General features: G+C 42.0%; 1 protein-coding gene across 6 annotated transcripts in view; it reads right to left on the bottom strand.

Moving 5' to 3' along the window:
• fli1 (Fli-1 proto-oncogene, ETS transcription factor) overlaps positions 1 to 21,478 on the bottom strand; it is a 42,840-nt gene extending 21,362 nt beyond the window's left edge. For 2 of the 6 annotated variants that reach the window (XM_072694826.1, XM_072694827.1), the window contains exons 1-5: positions 21,390 to 21,478; positions 19,577 to 19,664; positions 4,414 to 4,625; positions 3,308 to 3,459; positions 2,299 to 2,502 (exon numbers count right to left, since the gene is read on the bottom strand). In XM_072694826.1, the coding sequence (XP_072550927.1) occupies positions 2,299 to 2,502; positions 3,308 to 3,459; positions 4,414 to 4,625; positions 19,577 to 19,621 (613 nt within the window). In that variant the 5' untranslated portion in view covers positions 19,622 to 19,664; positions 21,390 to 21,478. Of the gene's footprint in view, positions 1 to 2,298; positions 2,503 to 3,307; positions 3,460 to 4,413; positions 4,626 to 9,572; positions 9,658 to 9,930; positions 10,215 to 18,918; positions 19,017 to 19,549; positions 19,665 to 21,389 lie in introns of those variants that run through there. The other 4 variants (XM_072694828.1, XM_072694829.1, XM_072694830.1 and 1 more) reach the window with 4 other exon arrangements.
• Positions 21,479 to 21,793: the final 315 nt, after the last annotated feature.

Below are 21,793 nucleotides of genomic sequence, written 5' to 3'. Positions count from 1 at the left end.
GACCCCGCCTGCCTTGGAGCTGAACTGCTGTCATAATGTTTGGATGGGCCAGCTGCTCCCCTTGTCCCATCCTGGGCTGACGACATCAGGGCCTGACCCTTTCGAGCATTTGTGGCTAACCCAGGACCTTTGTTTACCAATAGGCGATCTGTGCCAGCTGCTCATATTCGAACGCAAAAATCCAAGATGTTGGGGAGGACATTGTTTTACTTGCATCCATCTGTAGACTCAAACTCTAGTAAAGAACTTGAGGTACTACCAAACTGGTGCAGAGCACCTGCATCTTCTCTAGATCTGTGCTTTCAGACTTTTCAGGGAATGATGTGTATGATTGTGCCAATTTACGTTAGCATAACAGTTGTTCTGCAAGTATAACATCATAGTTTTACACTATCACATAACTCATGTACCTAATACTGTATGTTTTGATGGATCTTGAATATAACATAATATATAGACATATAAGTTAGTCAACTTCAGGATTTTTTGGTATTAACAGCAGTATTAAAAAAACCCTAAAAAACCCATATGCTCTATTGAGCATAGATTGCAATGTACAGTCATGCCTTATGGTAAGCACACTGCATTACCACTGTCACTGTGAACCCCAAATCTACCTTTCTGCACATACTACATTTTTAATATTTAAGTAGCTTTAGAATAACGTTCCTTGAATCACTGCCCTTAGTACTGAGCAGAAGGCTATGTGCACTGCCTTAACTCAGTATCCTGACCTTTATAGCATTTGTCTATACATGTGTATGGTTATGTGGCGGAGGCAATACTGAGAACAGTGAGAAAGCATGCCGTTATGCGGTTTGGGTATAACGACAATAAAGTTGAATGAAATTGTATGAAGAATTATAGCCCCGGGTCAAGCAATCAGTGCTTTCCAAGGTGGTTCCAGACTCACAGATGCACCGCGTCTCTGAGACATTTGCTTATAGATGGCACTGGTGGATTGGACAGGACAAGGCTTCATTTTCTACCCTGCTGGAGAACCTCTTGCCAAAACATGCAGTGCTCTAATGTAAGAAAAGCCCCTGGAAGAGGAATGGGACGGGCTGCCTTGTAAATTAGGGATAAACTTTCCCGTGCCTCACTGGGCAGGCTCCCGAGGCCATGCACCTGGGCCTCGTCTCGGCCAGCCCCTGGCTGAGGGCACTCAGGAGGGGAGATGCTTTGGACGGAATGGTTATCGAAATTCTTCATGGTCGCGGCGGCTTTGCCAAGCAAAACGTGGCCGTCCTGAGGAGTTATGGGGATAAGAAGAGCCAGGAACAGTCACTTCCTGAGCTGAAAACTATTAAACTGGTGAAAAGAGAACGAAGTCTTTATAGCATGGTGTAACATGCAACTTTGGGGTGATATTTTATATAACACTACAGCCCAGCAGTTCAAAGAATCGGGAAAAATAGAGCAGTTCTCATAGATCTGACGTACTTTGGCACAAACAATAGAAAAAACCCAAAACCTAATGATTTCATTCACCAAAGTAAACAAGTCTGGCTGTATACTGTGCATCATGCATCAAGCAGCTGAGATCAATACCAAACACTTTACAATTATGGTGAAATTAATTGTGTAGTTTGGCTCCTAAACACCTCATAAATTCTTACAAACAAACACAAACTCTGCCTTAAAAGCATCTTGAGATGATTTGAAATAAGGTGGCTATGGAAGACGTGTAGAGCAGATGACTATGTAGTAAGACTAACCACAGATTCTATGGCCTGGCCTCAAGTCAAACTATTTTTTAGTCTCTAGTCTGACATTAGAGAAATTTGAGAGCCACTAAAGCAGGAAGACTGATTTCAGCAATACATCTCCTCATTTGTCAGTGTTGGCTCTACTATTCTGGGCATTGGAGTGTCTTAAATCACAGACCCTTAAATAATGTCTGATATAGTAGCCTAGATAACAACAACTGCGTGATTTTGAGCTTCGGTTGAGAAGTACACCTGAACTTTAGATCGTGAAAGTTTCCAAAGCCAAAACTAGCTGTTGAAAATCACTATTTTCACAAGATTCACAAACTTTACTACAGAGGAACCATCATAGTCTGTAGGTCTATGGTCTCCTACAGTTATCTACATTCTGCTTTTGTTGTTTTGCTCTCGAAATGGAAGTAGGTAGGAAGTGCAGATTCTATAGTCATGTAGATACAAATGCAAATCAAATGCATTTGAGTCAATTGAATTATTTATTACATAGTTCATTTTAATAGTTACATTTTTGCATTATTGCAATAAACTACAAGCAGCCAGTTTAACCGCATAAGAAGCGAAGTGCACTTACTTTCCCTGAGGTAATTGAGATGTGAGAGCAGGACCTCTGCATTGTAGACACTGGTAAGTCTCAGGAAGTCCTCCTTGCTCATCTTGCACAGTTCCTTCCCATCTGTGTTCTGGAACATGGCTGTGTCAATCTCCAACAGGCCATACTCTTTCACGGCCCAGTCTAGCCACTGCTGCACATGGTCTGGGGACCACAGAGATGGGTCTGGAACAGAGTTCCAAAGTTTTAAAGTTAGTCCATTAATTCTAATCAGCCTAAGGCACAGGGGTGTAGTATTGATAGATGCTTTCATTAGAATATACTGCTAAAAATATAGGCCTTGAATGTTTTTGGCTTGGAGTTTTGACGCAAAAGGTTTTCCTTGGTCACACATCTTATTTACTGCAATGGCTATCCAGAAAACCATTCATTGAAAGGCCGGATTGGACCCAAAAGGGGTCCTTTCAGGGATATCACTTCAACCCTTTGTAGCCTTCTATTTCAACTAGGTCCCTAGTTTTGTAATAGCAAATAATTTAGCAGCCACTCACCTCTGTATGAGGGATTTAGAGACATCTAAGTCGGTCTGATGTAATTTCAATATCTATTTATGTGTTGTAACATTTCTTTTAGCATTTTTAATCAAAGAAAAAATATTATAATAATAAAGTTAACTAATAACACCTAAACTACCTAATAACAGTCACACAAACAACCCTTTGTAGCATTCCTGTGCATGCCTTCATTCTTTAAAATCTCTTTGACTACATGTAAAATGTATATTTAAGAGCTTGGGAGTCTGTGGTCCTGTATATGAGACCTCCACATGCTGACTTCCATGTATGTAAGAATTTATCAGTGAGGAGCAGAGGATGCTGATTCATGTTCCAACCTCAGAAGCTGTTTCCCTTCAACTGTAGGCTACAGCTGTTAAGCCAGGGCATGGTGTTGTTCATGCAAACCCTGCAGAAGACATGCAACTTATGGAAAGCAGGCATGCTTTATTATGTTTTCTATGATGCACTCGCACCTGCGGGGACGATTACTCTTCTCTCATTGGTGGTCATGTTAGGGGGTGGGGCACTCTTCTCATCCATGTAGCCTCCGTAACCCATCTGCGACGCGTCAGAGCTGCTCACCAGCTTGTTGCATTTCCCCACGCTGCAGTCCACAGGGGACTCTCTGGGACAGGATGGAGAAAAGAAGGTGTAGAAATTAAGATTCCATGAGGAAATATGCTCAAGACTCAACTCTCAGGACACAGTGTTCATTGGCTTTTGGCCTCTTATTCACAACAGCAGAGTCTACTGGTGCTTATTGGATTTCATTGGATCTGATTTAGTTTCCCTATAAAAGTCAACTATGCTGCAACTTTATGGATCAGTTTCAGCTTTTGGAAGTTGCCATAATCACCAGCAATAACAAAAGCAGTGTCATTTTGATTGCTTTTTACTTGTGTTGTACTGAAACATACATGACAAATACCACTTCTGTGAATGTGATGGAAATTACTGTTGACTCAAACCTGCCTAAATAGACTCTCAACTGTTTGTTAATGTAATTTGTGTGAAGTAAATAATATAATTAGGTAACTTATTTTAAATTAAGTGGATTATCTGTCTTTTTAATAATAGTTGTTTTGAGACATAGGCTTTTTAAAGGGTCAAAGAAGTTGCATGCTTGTAATTTCACTTATGGAAATGGCGTTTCATTTGAACTATATATATATATATATATATGTAGATAGATATAGTGTTCTTAACTTCAAATGAAACAATGGACCAAACATGTTATTACAAACCTTCCGAAATTTCCAAAGAATTATCCCACATTTTCGAGGAATAATTATAATAAATTTCTGTAGAATAATAGAATAATAGAATAACCTTAGTGTGTAATAAGCCTTTCTGCATTAAGGGGTTAACCCCTTAACACTCCAAGGCTTATTACACACTAAGGTGTATTACTCAGTAATTGCAGGGGCTTCTGTATAAACTGGTAATAGAAGTATGTAATAACACTTTCGGCCTGCTGGTGGGACATAGGCTTTTTAAGGGGTCAAAGAAGTTGCATGCTTCTAATGTCACTAATGGAAATGGTGTTTAATTAATGTGAACTGTAGCTGAACTGCTCTACCTGGTGCCGTTGAGGTGGTCGTATTCACGCTTTACATTGACCCGGACGGGCTGGTTGATCCACTCCTGTTGTGGGGGAATGGGATTGATCTTGTGCTGCTGTCCGTAATCCTGTGCGCTGGACGCCGTCATGTCCGTCTTGGGCAGAGGGGCGGCAGCAGCGTAAGGAGGCTCGAACAGAGACTGGTCTTCACTCACCACTGATAGCGCCTCCTGGAGGGTAAAGGTGAAAATCTTATCACCACATTGAGTCAAACTGGCAGGAGTATACCACAGTGACTCATCAAATTTAGGCAAGCTGGTTGTTATGTCCTTAAAATGAGATATTTGAGACTACAAGCTCAAACTAGGCCCTGAAACAAAGTAATACAATTGAATCTTCATGTAAACACTCGCTGAAGATCACTGCACAGTTAATTTTTTAAAATGTAGATTCCATACTTTCACAAGTCCAGTAAATTAATGTGAACCCAGGTTTTAAAACACATAATACAACTGCCCGGAATAAAATGCAACTGCCCCTTTGTCCCGCTCGTGACTCGAACTCGAGCAACCCGGAGAGGCAGAACAGAAGCACAGTAACGGCTCTGAGGTCATTTCTACATTTGACCTCGTTGCAGGAGCTCAGCTGGGGTGATGTCGCTTTATTAAAGAAAACAAACGGAGTAGACAGGCCCCTCCGGAGCCTCGCAGTGTCTACACGCGCAGGCGCTCATCCTCATAATGCTGCCTGGCACGATCGTGGCCAGCGCTCAGTCAAACAGAAACGTTCACGTTTCATTCACATCTTTCCTTTACTCCTGCTCCATTTCCTCTGCTTTCCTTCTCTTTTTTTCCTCCCCTTCTTTCCTCCAAACTCGGTTCACTACATGAGCCAAAACAATAGAAGAGATTTCCTTCTGCTCCTGTAATATGCCGTAAACACCTGCCAACAGCCTGCACCTGTTAATGTCCAGATTCAATACAGTAGCAACTCGCTGTGCTGTATAAGAATACAATAGGGACTACAATAGCCTATTTTATGGAGCCATGTTCTTCTCCAGTGCTTCTTCCAGAGGAAGGAGATGACTCTCAAAAGTCTAAGAGTCAGTGATTCTCTATGGATTAAACTACCTGGGCTGGAAATAACCATTACAATTTACATTCATGAAAAAAGGCAGTGATAAGGTATATCTCAAACTGAGCTATAGCTATATATTGAGTTATGTCACAGAGGAACTGCTTGTGTTTCCTTACAGAATAATTCTGAAGGTTTTTACATTTTTAAAGGTTTAAAACCTTTAAACAAAGTAAAAGTTCTGTAACTTTAAATTTTCTAGAGATTCAATGAGCTTCTAAAAGATAAAAATGTATGTTGGAAGGCTTTAAGGGACCAGAAGTGACCTAAAAGTCCTTTTACCACCCCTACTTGTATCATATATATTTTTTAAATACTTCTTTATGGTATTTTGGAGTTGGTGATGATGAAGGCTTTGCATAGTTTGATGTTAAGTCCACTTTGTATTATCTGATCTAATGTATGGTGCAATAATGAATGGTCCCATCTTAATAATAAAGACCCCTAATGGCTCTTGTGCAGAATGAACGTGCAGTTCTAGTCCATGAGACCTAAAAGTCATTTTTTATGGCATTGCTCCGAAGAACCCTTTTCAAGCCAAGCTATGCAGATACTTACAGAACCATTTCTGAAGTGTTTTACATTTTTAAAGGTTTAAAAAACTTTTATACAAAGTAAAAGTTGTGTAACTTTACATTTTCTAGAGCTTCTGAAAGGTATAAAACAGACATTGGAAGGCTTTAAGGGACCAAAAGTGGTTATTCAAGGGCATCCCGCAAAAGAAAATGGTATACAGGAGATTATATAGAAATTACACCCCTACTTGTATCATATTCTTTAAAAAAATGCTTCTTTAAGGTATTTTGGAGTGGATGAAAGGCTTTGCATAGTTTGATGTGAAGTCCAATTTGTATTATCTGACCTTCTTAAAACATAGATTACTCAATTAATTGTCAACTGTATTAAATAAATGGTGCAATCTTAATAATAAAGACCCCTAATGGTTCTTGTGCAGAATGGACGTGCAGTTCTAGTCCACGAAACGCACTGAAATTTTGCTCAGAGACCTAAAAGTCGTTTTTTATGGCATTGCTCCGAAGAACCCTTTTCAAGCCAAGCTATGCAGATTCTGAACATGTGTATAATATTCTCTTGATTTATGCCTGCTTTGTTGGTCGTGTTCTTTCTTGGGATTTGGTCAAGTGCAGAGTTCAGCTGAGCGTGAATCGGCTTCAGCAGAGTGAAACATCTGAGTCAAATGTGACACTTCTTAAAATATGAAGCAGCCGAGACCATGAAGAACACCAAAGCACGGCGGCCTACTGCCACGGCTTCAGAAGCCAGCCGTGCCACATAAACACTCCTGAGCAGCGTTCGGAAGCCCCCCCTCCCCTTCTTTTTTTTACTTTGTCTTCTCGAATGTTTCGACAGGCGCCATCAATTTGATCGGCAGGGCGAGCGCAGCATCTGCGGACACTATCAGAGGACCCACAGCAGCTTAAGCAGCTTGGTTAAGGATAAGTGTGACAGGGTGAAGGAATGCCACGACAGTGCCAGATAAGAGCCAGCACTGGCTGTCTGACGGCTGTGCCTTACTTACGCTGAGACATATCAGACTCTACCATATAATTCATGATTGGCAGTCAGGCTTTCCCAAGATTACAGAGGGTTTTTAAAAATAGGAAAATCTAATTCCACACTTACACACACACACACACACACACACACACACACACACACAATGCAGCACTGGCAAGGGGCAGCATTCCTACATCTATATAGACGGGGTGATCTCAGAGTGAAAAAAAAGGCCAAACCAAGCTTTTCATTACAACGAGGTTGAAGCGTTCACAAAAGTGCCATTTTCTTCAGACCATAAATTAGCTGTGCCTACACGAGCTCACTTCGGCCGAGTAGAACCGCAGGTCTGCGCTAGTGTGGCATCGTAAATTTACAGTGAGCAGCGCCTACAACACTGCTTCGCACAACAGTGGGCCCATACACAAAAACATGGTCGCGTCAGAAAGGCATTTGTTTGCTGTTTGGTGTTTTTTACTGACGGCCCGTGTGTGACTTGGTGTGTGTCGACTGCTGGGTCTGAGGAACCGTTAGGTGCGGAGGCAGGCTCCTTCGGCCCTGGGGTTGGGATGGGCTTGATGCATTCCCGAGCACAGTGCTTTGCAAGGTGGTGATACGGAGTGCGTTCCAGTCTTTTGTTTGAGGAGGAAGAGGAAACCTGACAGGAAACCAGATTCTGTAGAACAGGAAACCCCATGGCTTGAGGACCCCCCCCCTACCCCCCACCCACCCACCCACACACTCCCTTCACCTCCTTACACACACACAGGCTTCTGATGGGTAACAAATACGGTTAAAACTCAATCAAGGATGGAGCCCAGGCCAAACTGCAGAGACATAATAGCTGGGTTTGATATGCTAAATATTTAAATAAACAACAACAACAACAACAACAACATCATTACTACTAATACTACTACTATTAAAATAATAATACTGGACTGGATTTTAATTTAAGGCCCCACCACACAATACATAGTCAACGTATCTATGCAATATAACCTATTAAATATATTATAATATATAACAATTTGCTAATGCCTATTATTATAATTATAAGGGCAGCTATTGCACTAGGTGCTAAACTCTTATATGGGAGTAGTCATTGTAAAACTCTAGGGTGGGTTTCCCAGACCCAGTTTAAGCCTGAGCTTAGACTAAAAGCCATTTACAGTGGAATTTTACCGCTGGCTCTGCAGTTTAGTCCAAGACCAGGCTTAGTCCATGTCTGGGAATCCAGACCATAGTGGACCACAATGAAGAAAGCTTTGTTCTAAATGTGCTAAACCCCAAATCTAGCCTAATCATTCATCACAAAAACAACAATCGCCAATAATCTAGCCTTTTTAAAATGTGCAAATAATACAATTACCTAAAATAATATATAATAAATACAGTACAGTAAGATCAGCTCACAGCTCACAGGCCTAGAATGTCAAATTCTACACAAATATATATTATATTTGACATAATAATACTACCCATAATATCATACAGCCTTAAATAAAGGGTTCTTCAATGGTTCTTCAGTATCGTGGAGTATACGGTTCTTTAAATACCAAAAAAAAAAGGTTCCACACTTTACTTTAATACACTGTTGTTTTTAGGGTGTTATGAACATCTGCGACGCACTTGTCAAACTAGTGGCAAACCCAAAGCACTTGCCCAGCACATTCAAAATATGGCAAACATGATCAAATCTGAGGAGACATTCTGGCCACACACCACACCCAAACCACTAATATGACCACAGATGGGAACAGCGAGGAGCTCTCTCTTCAGTTTAGGCTTGCTTTTCTCTCTTTATCCACAAAAACTTCAGAACTTTAACGTCCGAAATTTGGATTTAGTTTTATTTAGGATTTTTCTGATCATTTTAAGCTGCCTGCATTAACTCTGAACTCATATTACATGTATATACATATACATACATCCATATATGCATATATTAAGAGATATATGTGATGAATGATTAGGCTAGATTTGGGGTTTAGCACATTTAGCACAAAGCTTTCTTCATAGTGGTCCACTATGGTCTGGATTCCCAGACATGGACTAAGCCTGGTCCACTGTAAATGGCTTTTGGTCTAAGCTCAGGCTTAAACTGGGTCTATGAAACCCACCCTAGAGGTTTACAATGACTACTCCCATATATATGTATATATATATATATGTATACTATATTATATATATATATATATATGATGAGGCCTATTACCTTTCACTGACAGTAACTGTGGGCTACAAGCTAAATATTAACTCCATTTCCTCGCACACACACACACACACAAGCCCCTAAAGAAGGCCAGTCCTTCAGTCCAGTCCTCTGGCCATCCACACCGAGCCAACACGCCGCCCAGTGGCCTTCTGGCTCGGTTCTCCAGAGCTGGGCTTTCAGGAGCCACAACTATAAACTATCAATCTAATAAAACTGCATTCACACCAACACACACTCTCACACACACTCTCACACACACTCTCACACTCACACAAGCACGCGCGCGCTTTAATAAAGCCCAGCCAACCTCGTGCAGCTCTCCGGACGCTCGAAAGACCCTCAAAAACTCTCCATTTCATTTCGGCCCAGATGTGCGTCTGCGCGTCTTCTCCCGTGTGTGTGTGTGTGTGTGTGTAAGCTGTGTGTGTGTGTGTGTGTGTGTGTAAGCGGTGTGTAAACCCCATCCGAACCCCCCCCCCTCCTCTCCCTCCCCTCCTCCTCACCCCATCCCATCCCTGTTTTTCAGCTTTCGCCTCAGACAGACGAGGGGAAACTTTTCGAGGGGAAAAAGGGAGAAGTGGGGATAGCGCCCGTCCCGTCCTGCCCCGTCCCGTCCCGTCCCGTCCTGCCCCGTCCCGTCCCGTCCGGACCCCCTCTCCTCTTACCTTAATGGTTCCGTCCATTTCTTCCCGTTTCGAGGCGAGTCCGGCGCTGGTGCGGACATGACACGAGCCTCGCTTAATTCCAGCTCGAGATACGCGGCTGCGAGCGCGCGCGCGAGAGAGAGACACGCATACACGCTCGCTATCTCTCTCTCTCTCTCTCTCTCGCTCTTTCTCTCCCTCTCGCTCGCGCACTCTCTCTCTCTCTCTCGCTCGCGCACTCTCGTGCTCTCTCTCGCTCGCTCGCGCACTCTTTCACCGGACGGTCTTTTTTCTCCTCTGCTGCGTTTTGGGAAGTGAAGTCACTGCGCTGGAGAAGGAAGCCGAGTGAGTGCGTGCGTGCGTGCGTGTGAGTGTGTGCGCGTGTGTGTGTGTGTGTGTGTGTGTCACCGCCGGCCCTGCCTTCATTACTGCACGCAGAAACGCAGGATACTGGTCCAGAGGAGATAAGGCTCGAAAACAATGGAGTTTCTTTCCGCTGTAAAGTTTTTTTTCTTGCTTGGAAATATTTACTGGACAGATGCCAGAGCTTTATGTGTGTTGCACATCTGCACATCTGCACATCTGCATGTTTTTTTCCCCCATTTTTTGACCCCCCTGAAACCCCCCCTCCACCGCTTTAAACCGTGTTCATACACAAAACAATCCGAATTACAGAGCCCGGTTTTATAGACCAGCACGAGCCCGCACATGAACAATATGGCTAATGAGTAATAGTGATGTTAATTCGGTCCACGGTCAGTCCCCTCGCGCGCGCGTGCGTGCGTGCGTGCGTGCGTGCGTGCCTCTGCAGCTGGAACCACTAAAGCCCCTTTCGACATAGAAACAAAACAAAACCGTCTCGAGCCGGTCACGACCGTCCCGCGTGAGATGCACACTCCCCCCGTTCCTCGAAAGACCCTCGTCGAGGAAGCGCCAGTGGGCTGAGGAGAAGTGAAAGCCGGAGCTACCTGCGCCGCGCGCGCTGCTCTCCTCTCCTCTTCCTCCCCCTCCCGCTCGGCTCGTGCGCTGGAGTCCCGCCGCGGTGAAGTGAATGAGCTGTGGAGCAGCGGAGCAGCGCCGGGCACTCACACACACTCACACACACACACACACACACACACTCACTCACACACACACACACACACACACTCACACACACACACACACACTCACACATCTGCTCTACGCTGCACTACTACTGCAGGACTATCAGCACCACGGGTGGAGGTGGGGGTGGATACAGCACGCACACTGAAGACCAGGCCTTAAGCCATATATAATAATACACACCACATATATATATATATATATATATAATCACCTATTGCTGACACAGATGTGCAAATGCACAGCACAGCCTGTCTACTACCTGCAGAGGAGCACTGGCAATACAGTAGGACTCATTAATCTAATGCCAGGCGTGGGCTAGAGGGGTGTAGAGCCCCCCCAGCATCGAGCTGTGCAGCAGTAGAGTGGAGTGTGGAGTGATGGTGGTGGTGCTCCATCCAATACATTTGGGATGAGTTGGGGTGGTGATCACTAACGCTCCTGTTGCTAAATGCAATGCAATGTCCCAAAATCTAGTGGGGAGCCATCCCAAAATATTGGAAATTGAAAAGTGAACATTATATATATATATATATATATATATATATATATATATATATATATATATATATATATTACTCTTTAAGGGGTGCTTAGGAAAGACAATGGGTGTACAGTTTACAATTGAGATTGCACTGTATTGTATTATATATATATATATATATATACATTAGAAATATATATCTCCCACCCCAGGCACATACTGTATATATCTATATCTATCTATCTATCTATCTATATATATATTATATATATATATATGTAATACAATACAGTGCAATCTCAATTGTAAACTGTACACCCACTGCCTTTCCTAAGCACCCCTTAAAGAGTTAATTTTATGTAGTAGTATTATACACTGTATATATTCAGTATTAATTTTATACACTATTTAACACAAACATTTCTTAATCTAATGCTCTAGTCACAAGCTAACTCAGTAATCAATACATCGTTGCAATACTTTTTACATCTAAGTATTTCTATACAATAGAAATACAGTTACTTGACTCGTATACAATACTAGACGCTTTGTGGTGCTGTACAGAACTATATATACCATCATTTATTATATATATACAGTTCATTTCACCTAACATTCTAGATGCTATAATTTCAGGCTTCATTCGTCAATACTCAATTTCTAATATCTTGTTTATAAAGCATGTCTGGTAAAGGGCAACTGATCCAGACCCCTCCGGGCATTTTTCTCCTCTAAAATAGCCCTCATCAATTCAGCGGCGTTATTACTGGGCAGACTGAAGGCATGGAGGCAGTGCAGAAAGTGACCAGAGCCCCGGACATCCAGCTCCCCCACCCCCCCCGACAGAGAGGACCGTGCCTGAGGGAGAGACAGCAGCAGGGCGAGACACAGTCTGCGTCCACTGGCCCGTCTGCTCGAGACTTGGGGGTCTGGGGGTAGGGGGGGAGTTTAGAGAGGCCCCCCTGGAGACCCCCACATCTGGATCCTGCTAGGGGTCAAGGCTTCCCCTGCCTGGGGCCTGTGCAGCTCGCCCTAATTAAGGGAGACACCTTGTTTAACCATTTCGAGTCGGGGGCCTTGCTCTCGGGGAACAAAACAGCACTGTCTGAGCCCTTACGCAGAAACGGACTGAGCTGAAAGACTTTTTCACCCGGTTCTCGTCTTAGCCGGTGAAGAGAGAGGGGGATCCCGCGTAAAAATCTCCTTGGAGGAAAGCCAGCAGGACACAGTCACAAAAGGGGAACCGGTGCAAAATTGACTTCATGCCTTTTTTCTTGGCAAGAAATGACTGTTTGTTTTAGCCAGACTCTTAATACAGCCCCTACTGGCCCAAGATTTGGGGGACGTAATTGTGATAGATCCTAGCAGACAGGATGAACATTGTCACAAGCTGTAGAAGCTGAGAGATGAAACATGCTAGCCTAGAGTCATGCCTCTTCAGAGAGCTCTGCATTCTTTTAATTAAGACACAATTTTCTCTTCCAGACGGAAGGGAGTGATATGGAGCTAATGACTCTGCTGAGTTTATTGGTTCTGCCTGAGAACTTACGGATGGGACTATCACTGATATTCCACGTTCCATTCCCTTTCTATGTTCAATAAAAGTTTGTAAGGGTCCTCAGTAAAAGTGTGAAAATTGAGATTTTACATAATAACAAAAGTCTGATTAATTGCAACCAGTGAAATGAGCTTTACATAATGTTGGCAAAACTTTCTATTACTGAGAAACTGTAACTCTTCTTTTCTCAAAATTTTGCTTTAGTACCTCAAAGTAATGACTTATTAAGTAGTACTTTACAATAATGTAATTTAATTAACAATTATTTAATATCTAGAAAAAATGACTTAGTTTCCCAGAATAATTATTTAGTACCTCAAACTACTTTTGTTTCTAAACTTTTGACATAGTACCTCAGAATTTATACCAAATCTCTTCTCAAAGTACTGACCTATTTACAATAACAATGATTTATTTTATATAATAATGTTTGATATACAACTATTTTATCTGAAATTTATGAATTATCTTTAAATAATTCCTTATTTTCTCACAACAATGATTTAGTATAAAAATAATCACTTATTTTCTCAAAACAATGACTTGTTTTTTCAGAATAATCAAACATATTTCAAAATAACAAATAATAAATATTAATAAATAATAACTATTTTTTCAGAATAATGATTTAGTATCTTGTTGGAAATTCTGACTTTGTGAATGACTTATTTTCTCAAAATTTAAACTTAGAATTAAATTAAAAATTATTTTTTTTTATTTTTTTTTTGCTAGATGTTTCCATAATTTGGTCCCATCACACATCTGGTGTCACAGCTGTATTGAAAGCATGCAAACCATGCAGATTCATTCAAAATGTACATTTATGCTTTCAAAATGTAAACGCTCTGCAGTCTAAGTCTCTATTTGGAGAATTAAAGGTTCATAAAAGTGACTTAGCTTGGAGAAACAGTTCCTCTTAAAAGTTCTTAATGACATCTTTTTATCTTTAAAGAACGTAGACCCATCTCAGAAGATGAGAACAGGCCAGTTGTGTGGAGCTGGCTGTGTGTAAACGAACAAACTAATCAGTATGTTGGTTAGAGTCCACAGGCCAGCTGTGCAATGAGTCAGACATGTGGTTCAGCATATTTTCACCTCTGCTATAAGATGCAGTGCGATAACGTCAGTGTTCATGACAGGGCAGTTGGATTTAGCTGGTGACCGACCCTCGTCATGAGACGTGAGCCTGTCATAAATTGGCATAAACCATCTTTTCTCCCAGCGTGGTGCTTGCCCGGGTCATCATGAGTCCAGCGGTAACAAACACTTTTGAAGGCCAATAAACAGATGCACTTTGGTTTATACAGGCAGCCACAGAACATCTGGCTCGACGCTGGAAGCTTGACAGCCAGACATTTCTTCCAACCACGACCTGTGGGAAGCCAGGGGCTCCGCACTATTGGGAAAAAAGCCCTGAAGTGGGTGTGATGGGCTAGGTTTGTAAATGGTTACTGTGAGACACCCACAAGCAGCCAGAACATGACCAACAGAAGCTGCTCTCGACTGTTTGAGAATGACCACGCCACATGGACGATGTGGACCGGCATGGACTGGCTTATCTGAAAAAAGCGCTCCCATACAACAGCCACAACAACATCAACAACAACAGCAGCAGCGAAGGATAAGACCAACAACAGCAAAGAATGTGACACGGCTTCTAGTGGATTAACTTCAGGGTTCAGGGTTATGTCTTGATATAGCTGGTAGCAACGACTGTGGAAAAACATGGACACCATGATTCCATTTCAATCTATTCTACAGAAATCAAGCCAAAACTGTCCGCCATGTTGTCAAATTTGCAACCAGTGTCTCAGCAGTAGAGACCAGAGGTGTAGCCAGACTCTGGTACTCATTTGGTAGACCTTCAGAGAGACCTTTTGAGAGACCTGGAAGTATATTGACCATATTGTAGCCATGCATTGGGCTTGTTACAGTGTATTTCATAGCTGCACTCTAAACAAAAATGGTTCTATGTAGAACCATATACCACATGGTTTTCCAGGCAGGGAACCATTCATGCATCCAAATATTTCATGGTTGTCATGGTTCTACACCAAACCAAGTCAAGTCAAGTCAAGTCATATTTTTTTGTAAAGCTTTTTACAACTGTTGTCGTCACAAAGCAGCTTTATATAATTAGTAATTAGTAAAAAACAGAAAAAAAGAAATAACATAAGAAGACATGAAGGATCCAAGACCCCCAGTGAGCAGCCAACTGCTTCAGTGGCAAGGAGAACCTCCCTCAGAGCTGGAGGAAGAAACCTTGGGAGGAACCAAGAACCAAGACTCACTAGGGGGACCCGACCAATCTACCCTCCTCTGATCAGAACTATTTATAAATCATTGATCATTGAAGTTACCAAACCATCTAAACTGTTGAACTGCTCTGATTATAATCATAATATGATAATCATGGTGTAGATAGTTAATAGTGGTGATATTAATCTCTTAATAAAATATTAAAAACTCCCTCAGAGCTGGAGGACGAAACCTTGGGAGGAACCAAGAACCAAGACTCACAAGGGGGACCCGACCCGTCCTCCTTTGATCAGAACTATTAATAAATCATTGATAAAAGTTACCAAACCATCTATTCTGTTGAACTGCTCTGATCACAATCATAATATAATAATCATGGTGTAGTAGAACTTAATATAGTCATGGCAGTGATGGTCAGAGTAATGATAGTTAACCACTGCCCTAACTAAAGACCCCTTGGCAAATCCTTGAAGAACCCAATACAAACGAAGCCGGTACTGGATCTATTAGCTTTCCTGGCCTGGTTTTATTGTATTATGCCTCATACAGGGTCAAACACTAATTTTTTTATGTTGTTTATGTACTGATTCTGCTGACAGACGAGTTTTTGTTCTGTTTTGTTCTTTTGTCCAAACTACAACATTTAGTTTGTGTCAGTTACGGTACAGACAAAGGAACCGCTGACAAAATATTCATATATTCCTACTGTGAATATCATCGATATAGGCAGTTGAGTATTTTAGAGATTGTAGTCTCTTGAATAAAGCTAACAACCTCTTTTCGTGTGTGTTTATCTGAGCATTATACTGCTTTTCCTGACTGAATGGAATAATCATTTCAAACCAAATGGCTTGACTGAGATTAATGAGGGCCCCCAAGCAGCATGCCTCTAGGAGCCCCTGAATGTTCAGAAATGGCCCTGAGCATACCTTAACTTATATGTTAACAAGTTGTATTTAGCTGCTCAGAAGCAGAGAAGCTCTGTGAATTACACTTTTGTGACAAACGTTTCAGACATATTATCTTAACCGAGACGCTGCCCCCGATACGGATCGCCTTTCTCAGACTGTTCATTAGACTTTAGGACTCTGAGAGAGAGAGAGAGAGAGAGAGAGAGAGAGAGAGAGAGAGAGAGAGAGAGAGAGAGAGAGAGAGAGAGAAAGGGCAAAGGGAAACTACTGAGGGCGAAAAATGGAGACTGCTGCTGCGCCCAGGCACAAGCTGTCTGGCCCCTCGCTCGAGGCTGTCATTAATTTGAGATTTATTTTGATTGGAGCGCTCCAGTCTCGCCTGGCCTTAACCAAACAAGCCCATGGCCTGACCGTGGCTTCGCTCTAATGCACCAGAATATTTCTGTGAAACGGGTGTTCAGCAGTGCCAGGTCTACTGCCACTTTCCACTCACTCTGCAACTGTTAGCAACAGTGCTGATCCACCAACTGCTCCCATACAGGTCTGAAGGACTGTGTCCAGGATGACTCAGTTACAAATGAAAAACTAATCCCCCGGAGCAACAAGAAACACGCAGCTCTTTTATTGAAGGCTCTCATCAGTCTGGCTGAAGAATAATGCCTTATATTAAAAAAGCTGGTCTGATTTCAGTAAGTCATTATTGAATTCGTCTCTCCATGCTCCACCCACTCCACCCACAAACGTGTCCTTTCATAGCCACTGTCTGTCTGATTCTGTTTCTGGCAGCAGATGGGCAGCATTTTGACCTGAGAGATTTGATCTCAAACTAATGACCTCTTCATTTTAAGATCTGACTTAGTGACTTTCAGATATAAATAATGACCGGTTGGCTAGAAATGGTGACAGTGTCTCAGCATTATTAAAAGATCCAAATAATGATTCATTAAATTGTAATTTTTAATAACATAGCATTGTTTTGAGATATGCCAAATGTCAGAATAACAAATCATTGTTTCAAGGTACTAAGTAAAATAAATAAATAAATAAAACTTATAAAAAAAACTCTACATTTACATATTTCAGGGTAAAACTTTTTTTTAATTTATTTTATTAATTAATTAATTTATTTATTTTTAGAAAATAAGCAATTGGATACTGTCTCTGTGTCTGTCTGTAATGTCAGATCTTAGAAAATGTCTATCATCAATAAGTCAATAAGGTAAGTCAGTATTTTGAGATAAATCAAAACATTTAGGTCATTTCTTTATTAAAATTAGTATTTCAAGATTAATTTCTTTTTACAGAATAAGATTAATTCTAAACATTTTGAGACATTTTGTGTTTCGACATACTGAATATATATTTTTAAACAATGTAGCCAGTATTTTAAAATAAGCAGCAAAACAGTTTTAAAATAAGTTTTAAATCAGAATGTTGAGAAAAATCTATATTTTTAAATGAATTTAAAATATTCATTAACAATTATTTTGACCTACTAAGTCACATTTTGAGAAAGTCAACACTTTTAAATAAAGTCATAATGACTTTCAAGACGTTTTGGTTATTTTTGTTATTTATTTTGAGATACTAATTCAGATTCTTGAGCAAAATGACAATATAAACAAATTATTTTTAATATAAATAAATATATTATATTAAAAAAAACATTGCAACATTGTTATGATAGATCAGGTGTAGCTTTTCAGGTCCAACCCAACCTACATTTGAGTAACATTTGAGTACAACAACATAGTCCAGCTCAGTACTGCTGCACCTGGGAACTGGACTGGACATGCAGCCACTCTAAACAAAGATCTCTACAACTCCAATTAGGCTGAATCCTGAATCTGGCTGTGCCAACATGCAGTAAGGCACTGGTGGGTGGAGCATGGATAGGGCAACTGTGCCAGCATCTACAATAGGTTGAAAATAAGTCTTTGGTAAGTTAGTTAGTTAGTGAAGCTACAACGTGTCTGATGTCTGACTGTCTATGAATACTCAGTCCCACCTCAATGGATGTTTTTTTTTTTTTTTTTCTTTTCTAATAAGCCATTGGCATTAGGGTTTGTGGAGACCCCTTCTATGGACTTGGTCCACTATTTGTTAGTCAGTCCGGAGGGAGAAAGTGGGGATTTCAAAGAAAACGTTTTTCTCCAGCATTCCTAATGTCTCCAAAACAGATCGAGAACTGTTCGTGGGGCTGCAGCATTTGCACACTGTGAAAGTCTGCATGAAAAGCTCCCTTATGCCGGAGGGGGTGCGGGGTGGGTTTTGGGGGTGGGTGGGTGGGTAATAAGTCTCCATAACATAACAAGTCGGTGCTGGAAAGTATGCTGATTGTAAAGATATAATGAATGACTTTAGCAGGCACGGTATTTCATTTTCATGGCGCTGAAGAGGGCTGCTCTGTGGATATACGAGCACCATTGCTGCTTCTGTCATAAATCTACATTGCAAATATGCCAATGATCCTTTCAGTGCCTCGAGAAATGAAGGGACAACAATAACCGCGTAAAAGCGCAGCGGTCCGAGCAGCCAGTTGCGTTTTGAGTGGTGGAGCGCCCAGCTTTCAGGAGCTCAGCATTAATGATTGCATATGCAGCAAGCGCGTTGGAGTTTGCACATCATTTGCAGCCGGTGCTGGGACCTGTTGACGTTATTATTGGCTCATATAAACGACAATACTCAACTGCGATCGTTGCATAAGTACGCAGGCTTCGATTCATCAGCAGAGCTTTCTGCAGCGTGAGAGCCAGATGTGTGCTGTTTACATTCTTCACGAGGATGACTGAAGGTAGAAAACCCACATTGTGTCAAACGGAAGAACAGACATTATTAAAGGACACCCCCACCAGCAGCGATCAAACTCCACATCACACCAGACCTTTATCCATGAGTGCTGAGCTTACTGGCTGGTAACAAAGCTGGACAACAGCCACATCTGTAGTTCTACCAGGGAAGAAACCAAAGGTCAGTCGTTTATAAAGCTGGACCAGTGCTCAGCATAGATGTGCCTTTTGAAGTACGTCATATTTTCTCTCTTTTTTCACATTCAAATTGCTGTGGTCAGCCTGCAAATCCTGCATTTCTACAGAAATGTACAATTACGTCATTTAAGTGGTTTTAGATTTGGCTGTTCACAGTTGAATTATTGATTGATTGGTTGATTTATTGAGTGACTGATTTTTTTTTTTTTGGTCTCTTCCTGGTTGAAATATACATTAATAACAATAATAATAATGGTACTTTTTAGTTATTCACTCATTATTTTTTTATTATTATTATTATTTTAAAAGGTTCTTGTGGGTGTCCTCCAATTACCTGCTGGCAGTGGCGTTGTTGTCTTACCTTGACGTAAGACGAAGTGTCTGGGACAGTCTGAAACATGGTCATGGGACAAAGAGCCGGGAAATGGGTGACTTGCTCTTCACGGCCCCTGTGGAAATAATAATAATAATACTATATAATATATATAATATTATATATATATATACTATATAATAATACTATTTTTCATTAAGTGTTGATTAGTATAATATGTCAGTTGTAGCAATAACATTAACAATAAATTACATCAATTAATAAATGACATTATAATAATAAAGCATTAAAATTTCATTCATTCATTCAGTCAGTCAGTCTGTATTTCCCTGCAGCAGGACCTTAGATGTGTCTGAATACCACGTGCTGTAGGTCTGCATTAATTTCTCTATTAAGGAGACATATTTATAAATATAAATATAATATTTGTATAAAAAATATTATATTTATATAATATAAATTATTATTATTATTATTATTATTATTATTGTGATTATCTTATTTTTGGCCTAAATACGTCAGGCATGAGCTGGAGCTGAGCCCTGCACCCCCCTTCTCCTCAACCCTACCACCAGATCTCCCCCCAGGCTGCTGTCCACATGTTGAAGCACTTTTCGCTGTAATAAGTGGAGCTCAGTCCCGGGTGAGGGAGCAGTTCGGGGACGGGTCTCTTCTGTCCTCCTTTCAGCGCGCGTCCACTGGCACCAGTTCAAATACCACTGTAAACATCACTGCGCCACCACTTCATCCACCACCCTACACTACACACACCTCAATGGGTCTGGATGGGATGGGATTGGTGGTGAAGGTGGGGCCGGGGTTGGAGGGGGTTGGGGGGTACGAAAAAAGTAATAGGTCGTAGGAAGGAGGACACTGAAGTTGCTGGCTGGATGGTAGACTAGCTAATGAGTGCGCCAATAAATATATAAACGGGAAATATATATATAAATATAAATTTTTATAATGTTAATTAAAACGGTTAAAAATATATATATATATGTTTTTAACAAAGCTAAACTCTAACATCTGGCTCTCGAGGCTCTCGCCATGTCACTATTTACTGAAGGTGGGCTGAGCCATGATGAATGGGTCTATTTTCTGCAGAACAAAAAAAAAAAAAAGAAAGAAAAGAAAGAAAAAGAAAGCATTTAGGTTTCACTACACCTCATAAACCTTCCTCGTGTCACTGCGAGGAGAAAAGCCGTCCTGATACCTGACCACCGCCTACCTGACTCCAAAATAAATTCTTCTAAAGTCTTATAATGCGCTCGATTTATTCTTGCAGGGGGGCCTCGGCGTTCCGACCCAGGGCTCCTGCGGGCCAGAGCCGGGCCTCGCCTCATAAACTTTCCCAAATGCGTCCAATTTCGAAACGGCAAAGGAGCGCAAGACTTCCCATCTGCAGCCAATTAGCCGACTGGGGGCTCAGGAGGACCGTTAACCAGCGGCTTGGACTTGGACTTTCCTCGGACGCGCAGCGCCGGCCTGCCCGCCTCTAAACCAGGTTATCTGGTGCTACATTTTAAGCATCTTACCTTGAAGCAAAGCGCGCGTGTTAACCGTCGCGCAGCCGGGTGCAACTTTCTCTCCTGCAACGAGGCTTTCTGTCAACAGCTCGAGCCGGAGCCGAGCCGAGGAACACGCCCATCCACCCTCCCTCCCTACAAAGACCCCCACAAACAGCAGCGGGACGGGTCTTTAGAATTAGCGCTAGTTTGTTACTAACAGTGTAACGCAATGTCCGCGAGCGGCTACACAGTCCGAACACCGCCCCGCAGCACACAGTGTCCCATCCGACACATCAGCTCCGGGTCCTCATCAGCTCCCGCTCAGCACTCACCTGTCGCTCGCTGAACCGCGCGCTGCACGAGCCTTTTCTCCCCTCCTGAAGTAGTAATTAGTCCCGGCTATGAGAAAGTCCGTCCGTCACCATGAATGACAGTAAGTTATTTTGAGGAGGCGTGTGAGCAGAGGAGGACGCATGAATGGAGAGGCAACGGCGGGCAGCTGACCAATCAGATACCCTCCCCCCGAGGAGCCGGCCAATCAAACGCTTGGCCCCCACCCGCGCCGACCAATGGCAGGCGTCCCTGCGCGCCAGCTGCGAGGCCGTTGAACCGTGTAATGAAGGGAAATCTGAGGGAAACTGGAACAGCACCATAAAAAACATGAAGTGGAGAGGTTTATGTCGGAGGACACCCGACCCTCTTCCGCAACACATTCTCACTGTCAGGAGCGGAGCAG

The sequence above is a fragment of the Salminus brasiliensis genome, chromosome 13 (genome assembly GCF_030463535.1).
Source record: "Salminus brasiliensis chromosome 13, fSalBra1.hap2, whole genome shotgun sequence".
Taxonomy (NCBI): Eukaryota; Metazoa; Chordata; class Actinopteri; order Characiformes; family Bryconidae; genus Salminus; species Salminus brasiliensis.
The sequence above is the reverse complement of the archived record's forward strand: the minus strand, read 5'-3'. Positions and strand labels throughout refer to the sequence as shown.